Source organism: Lygodium microphyllum, chromosome 15 (assembly GCF_053477565.2).
Source record: "Lygodium microphyllum isolate KBCC chromosome 15, Lygodium_microphyllum_v1.1.10, whole genome shotgun sequence".
NCBI lineage: Eukaryota > Viridiplantae > Streptophyta > Polypodiopsida > Schizaeales > Lygodiaceae > Lygodium > Lygodium microphyllum.
The window spans coordinates 129,507,966-129,518,175 of NC_141149.1; the positions used below are offsets into that span (position 1 = coordinate 129,507,966).

At 42.2% G+C, this 10,210-nt stretch overlaps 1 protein-coding gene across 6 annotated transcripts in view; it reads left to right on the forward strand.

Moving 5' to 3' along the window:
- LOC148025056 (16S rRNA processing protein RimM family) overlaps window positions 1-9,388 on the forward strand; it is a 73,601-nt gene extending 64,213 nt beyond the window's left edge. For 3 of the 6 annotated variants that reach the window (XM_087694756.1, XM_087694757.1, XM_087694758.1), the window contains 5 exons: window positions 6,827-7,015; window positions 7,548-8,057; window positions 8,194-8,288; window positions 8,371-8,467; window positions 8,558-9,387. In XM_087694756.1, the coding sequence (XP_087550882.1) occupies window positions 6,827-7,015; window positions 7,548-8,057; window positions 8,194-8,247 (753 nt within the window). In that variant the 3' untranslated portion in view covers window positions 8,248-8,288; window positions 8,371-8,467; window positions 8,558-9,387. Of the gene's footprint in view, window positions 1-6,826; window positions 7,016-7,547; window positions 8,058-8,193; window positions 8,289-8,370; window positions 8,468-8,547 lie in introns of all 6 variants that reach the window. The other 3 variants (XM_087694753.1, XM_087694755.1, XM_087694752.1) reach the window with 3 other exon arrangements.
- The last annotated feature ends 822 nt before the right edge of the window (window positions 9,389-10,210 follow it).

Genomic DNA, 10,210 nt, shown 5'->3' on the forward strand with positions numbered 1-10,210 from the left:
TGGGCGTTGGATGAGATGTTGCCTTTCCTCATCCCTTGTACCTATGTACAGTTGTACTGTCTTTTTCTTTTCTTTCTCTCTCACTAGGGCAGATTCGCCTTTAAGTGGGAGGTTGTTGGAGTAAAGGCGCCTTCGTTGTGTCGCCCCGTGTATTACTACACTGACAGTACCCGCCACTGCACACTGCAGGTGGCGGGCGCCCGTCACGTCACTTTATTCTTTACATTCATTTTTTAGTGACTAATAAATAAAGGAAGGCCCAGTCACACATTGTGACTGTTGGAGTTCTCATTTCTTGTCTCTCTCTTTCTTGCTCTTGCTCTCCCGCCATAGCTCGTGTGCAAGCTTCGATCCTTCTCACCTTTCAAAATGTGTGTTTTCATGGGCACACAAAATACCAGGGAAACACTACTAACTAGGGTTCTACAAGCCCATGGATGATTTTTCGGAAGCAATTCAACACTCGATTTGGGCAAATTCGGTCGAATATCTTAACAAGAAAACAGCAGAAACTCAATTTAGCAACAAATAATTTAATATGTGGTTCGTATTTGCATTTTTCGAGTGCATGAAATACCCAAAAACATGTTGATTTTAAATTACAGCAGCAAAACAAATCTGGTAAGTGGGGATTTATATCATATATCTTCCTTTTTTATTATGCCAATGAGTAATAAGTTTGAAAAAGTAAAAAAGGAATAAAAAGAACAAATTGAGTGTAATGTTGAGGGGTATATGCATACGGCTTATCAAGAAATGGAGTCATAAGAAGCTAAGCATAATTTGGATGGTGAAAAAAAACAAGTCCATAGGTGCAAACCTTAGTTGTAGTAGGGGATAAAAAGATAAATCTTTGGAGGTTTTGCTCACAGATAGTACACATCAATGTTTCTTGTCAACATCCATGTTGCAACCTACATTTCGATCATGTGATTTGATTAGAATGCGTGGGCTTGTTGCAAAGTATCACGTTAAGTCACAATTTTGTGAATCATACTCTTGTTAGAAAGTGTAAGCTTTCCCAATAAGCAAGTGAACATCAATATGTACTATGGGATGATAGCGGTATCCAATTTGAGAATTGAGATCCAAGGATATAGAGATAAGCATGATTCTGAATCATGAATATGCATAGGGGTGATGTTGTGCTAGGCGAAGAATAGTAAGGTAGTCTAGAGTTGCCTTAAAAAAGGAGATTGAAAAACTATTGTAATTTAAGGTGAACATAATGTACGTAAATTTTCCTCTAACTGGTTCACTTAAATTACAAAAGCTTATGGATGAATATGCTTGAGGTAGATATGATTTGGCATTCGCTTGAGTATGCAACATTTTTTTCCTTCAGAAATAGAAAAGAATTGAGTTATCTAAATTGTTAGAAGAATTTAGAGAAATATTTCCTGTGATTTGCCTAATGTGTTGCCTCTTGATAGAGGAGAGATTGACCATTCAATAGATTTAATCAGACATGTCAATCCAATGGTTTTTCTTGGTATGATGGATACTAGATAGTGACATGGGGATGTGTGTTGCTTGGATGATGGACACAGGCCTAGCTTGTGGTTATAAGGAATTAGGATGTTTAGGGGAATCACGTCTATCTCATATCTGGTAAGCTCTTGATTAGATGGCAGCTAATAGCAAATAACATCGCTAGGTTTATTTGAACGAAATGTTAGACTTGTGAAACTTGGCTGGCCATGTGTGTCAGAGTGCAGCGGTGCGGAAGCGTAGGACTGAGAGAGAGAGAACGCAAAGAGAGACGAGAGAGAAAGAGACAGTGGAAGATGAAGATCTGCTGTATAAAGTGTGCTGAATACAAAGATATATAGATATATACATGGACGCAGTGCGCTGGACTGCGTGTCTCCACCTCGACGATGCAACCTGCTGTTCACCTCGAAGTCCGCTGCAGTCTGCACTGTCTCCTGTCTGAAATCTGCGAACAGAGACGGAATTTGCGCGTGTCACCGGTCTGTAAACTGCTAGCAGAGAAGTGTGGGAGACGGTTGGGGATGTCGGCTATTTATAGCCAGAATCTAGACAAAATAGGGCGCAGAAAAATATCCTGTCGGCTGCATTAAATGCAGCCGACTGACTGCACTGGTCGGATTGCCACATGGCAGTCCGATTGCCTGTCCGATTGCACACCTGCCACTGTACTGGCTGTACCTGCCCTGCTGCCCCTGATCAGGCTGTGATCTCAATGAGAATCTGCCCACGCGAGGGTCGCAACTGGGCAACACCATCTGAGGAAGGAGTCACGTGCCGGGAGGCACCACTATCAACGATCCACTCTCGAGCCTGGGGAGCCGTCATCGCAGCATCAGAAGCATTCGGTGAAGCGTCCTCAATGACAGCTAGATGAAGAAATGCAGCTGATGAGGGTGCAGCCACCGCTCCAAAATCCTTAGTGTCCTTCTTGTTGGTGTCCTTCTTGTCTTTGTCAGGGCAATCCTTCTTTCAATGGCCAGTCTTTCCACAAATATGGCATGTGGAGTCTTTCTCCTTGTCCTTCTTGGACTTGTTATCCCCCTTCTTCTTCTTTTGGTCCTTCCCCTTCTTCTGAGAGGCTTGACCTGTCAGCGCCTCCATCTTGGAAGCATTCTGTCCCTTTAGCTGTTCCTCTTGGTCCAAGACCATAGGAACCAACTCTTCCCACCGAAGAGTAGACTCTCGCCCCAAAGCAATAAGGGCAGAGTAGAATGTACCGAATCATGGCGGCAATTGGGACAATAGTGTGATCGCCATGTCTTTGGAGGAAATCGGCTTCCCCACATTCTGAACCTGCATCTGAAGCTGCCTTAGCTTGTTAATGTGCTCCCACAACGAAGAAGACTTGTTTACGGACAAGGTCCGCATCTGTACCTCCAAAGAAACCCGCTTCATAAGGGTCATCCGATTGTACATCTGATCAAGCTCCAGCCAGATCTCTCGAGCCACCATCAAGTGCTCGATGTGAGCGATCACGGCTATAGTACATGATAGAAAAAGAAAGGAATGAATCCTGGCATTCAGTTTGTCCCAATGAGATTGAGCCTTGGCCAACTCCGCACGAGCATCGGAAGAGAGTTTGGACTCATCTCTTACCGAAGGCCGATCGATCTCCTCCTGTACCAGCTCCGCCAAATCATAGGACTCAAGGATGGCCAATATCATGACGCGCCAAATGCGGTAGTTGTCACCGTCGAGCTTTTGATCTGCAGGAAGAGCCAGTAAGACATCTTCACTTGTAATGCCTTCACAAACGCAAAAGCAGCCCCCTCTGATTGTGAAAACTCAGCTTGCTAAGGCTCTTCCGTGTCCTGAAACTCTTCACCCGCCGGAGGTGATGAAAAAGCAAAACCTGCACTTGTAGGCTGAAAACTCAAACTTCCTCTGGATCAAACAGCAGTAAACAGCAGCAAATCCACCACCTGGACTCCTTTCCTGTGCGCCCACACTCGCTTCAGCCTTGTTCCAAGGCGCAACCCTCCTGTCTGCCCTTAAACGCAAAAAATGCAAATTTGTGTCGCGATGGAAACTCCTCTTCAGGTTGATTCTGCGCTCAGTTAGCCCTCTAACACTGCTCTAATACCATGTCAGAGTGCAGCGGTGCGGAAGTGTAGGACTGAGAGAGAGAGAACGCAGAGAGAGAAGAGAGAGAAAGAGACAGTGGAAGATGAAGATCTGCTGTATAAAGTGTGCTGAATACAAAGATATGCAGATATATACACGGGCGCAGTGCGCTGGACTGCGTGTCTCCACCTCGACGATGCAACCTGCTGTTCACCTCGAAGTCCGCTGCAGTCTGCATTGTCTCCTGTCTGAAATCTGCGAATAGAGACGGAATCTGCACGTGTCACTGGTCTGTAAACTGCGAGCAGAGAAGTGTGGGAGACTGCTGGGGATGTCGGCTATTTATAGCCAGAATCTGGACAAAATAGGGCGCAGAAAAATATCCTGTCGGCTGCATTAAATGCAGCCGACTGACTGCACTGGTCGGACTGCCACATGGCAGTCCGACTGTGCAGTCCGACTGCCTGTCCGACTGCACACCTGCCACTGTACTGGCTGTACCTGCCCTGCTGCCCCTGATCAGGCTGTGATCTCTAACAATGTGGTCTATATCAATCCAAAGTGGGTCCTTGTTCATTGGTGTTGCATGATACCATGGGCTATGTCTATGCACCCCCCTTGTGCCGTAGGGCAGATTGGACTTGGCAAAGTTCTAGCTACTAGGATTTTCCTTTTGCCTAGGTTAATGTGCCAAGTTTTTTTCATATTGACTAACATGGTTTTACTTAGCATGACGATAGAGTAGAAAGGATCTTATTCTTGATGCAAAGGACAGGTTTGAGGCTTGATATCTTGACTTTAGGACAGGTATATCATCACAAATTTGGCTTTGACAGCATGAAGGTTCAATGAGTTAGCATGTGAAGTCTTATGGTCATTCAAGTCCCATGTCAAGGATATTTTGTGTTGATGCATCATCAGGGCAACATGAGCCAGTCATATTTGCAAAGGAGGGCCTTGCTTTTCACACATAAACTGAGGTGTCCATGCGAATAAAAGGGTAATGCCCTGGGATTGTTTAAGCATAGGAAAAGGGGGCTAAGCCTTTTTCAATATTCAAGAGCTTAAAAGCTTAAGCTTTGAAAGCTTTGTGTGTGTTAAGTTTTTGCTATTTGGGGTTGGTGGAATCAAATCATTCATAATTGGCTGTAATGAACAGGTGCAAACCAACTTGAGAGGCTGTTTTCAGTGCCACAAGGCTTTTTGAAAAGCTTCTATGCTTCTTATCCTATAAGAAGGTGGCAGATCATGTTGAGTGAGCAAAAGATGGTAGTTAGGATACTTGGGCGAGGAGGAAAGGTTTATTTGTGTTTCTTTGTTGTTTGGGGTTGGTGGAATCAGAGTGAAGCCATAATTGGCTGAAATGAAGAAGGACAAACGAACTTGAGAGGCTGTTTTGGGTGCCACAAGGCTTTTTGAAAAGCTTCTATGCTTCGTATTATGCTATGAGCTGCCTATAAGAAGGTGGCAGGTCATGAGTGAGTGAGAGATGGTGGTTAGGATATTTGAGAGAGGAAAGCTTGTTGCGATGGTGGACAAAAGAGATATGTGCAGGCCTAGGCATTGGATGAAGGATGGATGGTGTAGGTGGAGACCAAAGAAGAGAAAAAGGTGCTTTCAAGGTGTTGAAGGTGGAGATAGGAGGCATCAGCTGCTGAAGTCCTGCAACAATGTGGCGGATTTGTGAAAGCTGCTCAAGAGTCGGCTTGTTGAAGAAGACAAAGGTGTATACATGGATCGGGAAGGCTCTGGAGTTGAAGCTTCACCAATAGGGTAGTTAGGCACGATTCATACTGTGTGTCCAATATGCGGATTTAGTACAATATTGAATGTGCACAAAAATTTTATCTACTAAAATACAATGTTTCGTATGGTCATTTGAAAATACATAAGAAATAAACAGTATATAAACATTAATTTAGTGTTTGCAACTCGATGATTCAAGATACAAAACTAAATAGTGTCACAAGGCAAGTAATGATAGATGCAAGTTCCAAATAGAGGAGGTAAAGGAAGAGAGCTAGAGGTAGGGGTCAAAAAAGAGAGGAGGTAGAAAGAATAGGTGGTAAATTTAGAGAGTGAGGTAGATGAAGGGAAGAGAGTAAAGAGGGAGAGAGAGAGGAGGTGGTAAGAGAGGTACATGTACAGGTAGTCGAAGAGGAAGAGGAAGAGGAAGAGTAAGAGCTTGAAGCTTGCCATGATGGGTAGAGGTTAGAGCTTGATGAGGAACAAATAGGCAGAAAATGATCACAAAATGGCCAAAAATGGGCTAGAAGACACTTTTTTGAAGTTCCGATGGTCAAAAAGGGACAACTTTTTGAATCAGTCTGGACTGTATGGATCCATCCCTGGGCAGATTGTACTATATGGATCCATCCATGGGGAGAATGCAACTATGTTCGCCAGCTGATGCTAGGATAAATAGTATGTATATGATGATGCTATTATTTCCAAAGGATGAGTGATTGTTTTATCGTCATAGTACCCAGTGTAATGCCTCTTCCTAAGAGTTTCCCTCTCCATGTCAAAGATGTCTAATTCATCTGTGTAGAAGCTGCAAGTGAGCATGCCCTTATATACCGTGCATCACAGTCTCTTGCGGCTGAAGATGGTGAATTCTTATAGTATCTCGGGCTATGTTGGCTTGCACGTTTTCTGATTGAATAAGAAGGAACCTTTTGAATTATTAGCAGGAACTATTGTGTGGTGTCTCTTGGTTTGAGTTTGAGTGATTGTCTGCTGGGAGTGCTGTTGGGTTTCATTCTAGGTGCTATTCCTTTTGGTTCTTCCGATGGCTTTGAAAATCATTATCATTGCAATTATCATAAAAATCTAGTAGGTTTTGGTAACTTATGCAGGGCTTGCACAAGTATTCTTTTAACTGTTGCATGTCAAGACATTAGTGTGCGTGAGAATGTAGATGTGTATTGGGCCAGGGATTATGCTCAGGAACTGGAACATTCGCATCTCAAGACATTAATGTGTGTGAGAATGTAGATGTGTATTGGGCCAGGGATTATGCTTAGGAAGTGGAACCTTCACAAAAGGTTAATGTGCAAAACCACATTGTGGGAAATGGCAGTGTTTCATTACAAATTGATGAAGAGTGCTGAATAGTCAGACACCTGTAGATTTAGTGAGCAGAAGTGCTGAATAGCCAGACACCTGTAGATTTAGTGAGCAGTCTGAATGACCTTGTAAAAGTTTCTGGAATTTCTTTAAGAAAACTACCATCCTGATGGCATCTTATTATTCATTTTTAATGCAGGTCTTCATATTGAAGCTGAGCTGCCTACCTTGCATTAGTTGTGAAGTAAAAGAAGGCCGTCACAGGATTCTAATGGAGTCCGACTGGAAGATTATCACCAGTCCAGGCGGTGAAGGCCAGCTACTAGTGGATCTGAAGGACTCAGGTATCCTGAGTGAATTGAGTCAGATCGGTGTTGACTATATTCATGTAAGTGATTCAATCACCGTTTTGCTCTTCTGAGATACTACTGAACACAATTGGAAGTATCTGTGAGTTAGAAGGATGTGCCATAGCCTAAATTAAACATTTTAATCATAAATCACACACTTTTGTTCTGTTAAGCATGCTTTCTCAAACATTTTATGATTTATGATTCATTATGAACATTTCTTGAGCACATGTGCTAGTCTTTACAATATAAGCTGAAGACTTGCACAAAAAACTGTTCAAATCCCTTTAGATCTGCTTTTCTGCAATTGCTGTTAGTTGTCCACTGTAGCTCCTGCCTTGAAACTGAACCTGTGGGCAGGCCAAGGGGTGAAGATTACCAGAGCAGCAAGAAATCCACTATCAGTTCATTTGGTTCAGTTTAAGCTGATACACTTCTTTCTCATAGATAGTAGAGATATGCAGCTTTTGGATGACCTTGGTTGCAGCACGTGTTTGCACCAGTAAAGTGCACATAAAGAGTGAGCAAGAAAATAGTTCACATTTCTCATCTTTGTTTTCTGCTGTTCAGGTTTGTGCTACACAAACTTCTGCTGTTGACAATACGGACCCTGTGCTATTTGGATACCTGGAAAAACTAGAAGCTAGCATCAGTACCATGGTTACCACTGACCCTTTGGAGGGTGAGCATGGAATTCTGTTCCTGCAGGAAAGCTCATCCACAAATGGCAGACTGGCGAAGGACAAGAAAACTATTTTCCTGTCTGAAGTCCAAGAAGATGGTGAACGTTCTGAAAACACTGCTAAAAGATACTTTGTCATGAAACCCACAGATCTGGGAAATGTGTCGATGCAAAGTGGCCAAAAAGTTTACAGGGTTCCTCCGTCTAATAAATATACATTCTCAGTAGAATACCTGAGGCACCTGTCAGAGCAAAGATATGCATTTAGCTATGAAAGTGTCTTGAAGAAAGTTCCTCAGAAACAGGAAAAGGAGAAGAATCAGATGGAGTCTCCTTTGGATGCATTGCAGCTGAAATGCTCAATGTATAATGCATTGATGTTCTGCACACCATCCAAGGTAACTTTTCTCTGGAGCTGTTAGCTGATTGCATTTGGGATACCTTTTATATCAAGTTGTATTTGTGTATCTTGTACATTCTGTTAGAATGCTTGTTGCTGGACACCTTAATTTGGAGTTGGCGTTGTGGACACAGGTTGCACTCCTTGATTCTGGTGCTGAAGGTTTGGTGAAAGAAAAGCAGAGCTGAAAAGATCCCCCTTATCCGATCAAGTGTCGACTGAATCCACGGTAAATTTATTACCATAATTATTCTGCAAAACAAGAAGCGTTTGTATTCCGAGAGCAAGATCTGATTTTCGCCATTGATCAGGTGAGCTCATGAATGAGGTGGAGGAATATAAGTAAATTATGTAAAAGCATAATGCGGCTTGGTTGTTGCCGACAAGTAGAAAATCATGAAGAACTTGGTGAGTTACGATATTTTGGTTATGGCTCTGCGGGATGCTATCTATCCACATTTCTCTAACCCTTATTTCTATTTTTGGAGGTTCAAGCAGTCTGCCTGTGGTTTATATCTGCTCTCGACCGTGCAAGGTGTTGGAAGTCTTTCGTACAGTGCCCAATTGGTTGGAAGTATGCGTGAGTTGTGGGTGGTGAAAGGCTCAAAACCCACAATTGGGTTGCTCCGAGGTGCCTCACCTTTGGGTGAAAGATGGGTGTTATTCCCTTCAATAAAGATTCCCAAGAGGCACCATAAACGCAGTACTAAAAAAGAATTTGTGATGGAGACAGGCACCATCAGTAGATGAAGTATCTTTATGGATAGCTATGGACACCATCATTGGTCACACCTGGGTTCTGAGCGATATCAATGTCTCCATTCCCAATCCCAATTCTTGGACTCTTAGCTCTTTCATGAAGTGGCAGGTGAAGTTACTAGTGATGGATAGCTATAGGCGCCACCAGTAGATGAAGTATTTCTATGGATAGCTATTGGTCACACCTGGACTCCCCACCTATATTAATGCCTCCATCGTCAATCCCAATCCCAACTTTTGGACTGGAAAACAGATATTACTCATCAAAATTGGATGACACGAAATCTTGTAAAATATTCTTAAATGAGAGAGAGAGAGAGAGAGAGAGAGCACTGACTTAAGACACTCCACTCCTTCATTTTGTAATAGCTGTATTAGTATTGAGCTCTTTTCAGCTCCATTTCACCCTTATTCGTGAATCCTAGGATAACCTGCTTGTAATTCATATGCTTCTGGATGATCAAAGGTTAGAAAATATGAAGAAAAACAAGGTCAAGATGAACTATTACTATGTCCTCCTTTTTGGAAGAAGGGAACGTGCTAAGAATTTTGCTTGGATGTCAATCAGTGATTTGTTAAAAAGTGTCACAAAATTGGGTAAGTGTACTAGTTCATGGAGGTTTTCCCTTTCATTGTAAGATTCCAAAAATAGAGGTTTAAATAATGCATATATTTAGTTCCTCTTGATTTCACTGGTATTCTCATTCAAATCCTTTTCCAAAATTGAAAAAGTGCAAAATACCTCAAAAAAGTACACCATTAGGTGTGCAATCATTGGCCCTTGCACCTTAGTCTAAACACCTCTCTTTTTTTGTTTTGTTGAGTGATTATATTAATCACTATAGAAGTACAAGAGTATAAGAGTCAAAGAGCTAAAGAGATAGAATAACTACGGAAATTTTGATTTGCTAGGGGGCTAAGTCCTCCAAAGGGAGAAAGGCATACATGTTGAAAAAGCTTCGGTTGCTAGTGGAGAAGACTTTTCAATTTGGTGACATGACTTTGAACACTAGAATTGGAATAGAAAAATATTTTGTTGCTAGTGGAGAAGACCTTTCAATTTGGTGACACGACTTGGAACACTAGAATTGGAATAGAAAATAAAGGTACTTCAAGTGACCTAGTTATGTCAACCATCTTCAAATTTGAGGAAATGAAACATTATCTTCATATGTAGCTATGCAAAAGTAGGAAATTTTGCATTGTCAAATACCGAATGAGAGGGACATGGGATTTGTGAGAGACTTGAAAAACCGGTCTCTGTCTATTGCAAGAGCAAACTTAAGACTTGAGGTTGATCCTACCTCTTTCTAATGTTCGATACCAATGCTATGGGTGTCCCATCATTTGAAAAAATCTATTGGCACTACAATGGCATTTTTCCAATGAAGC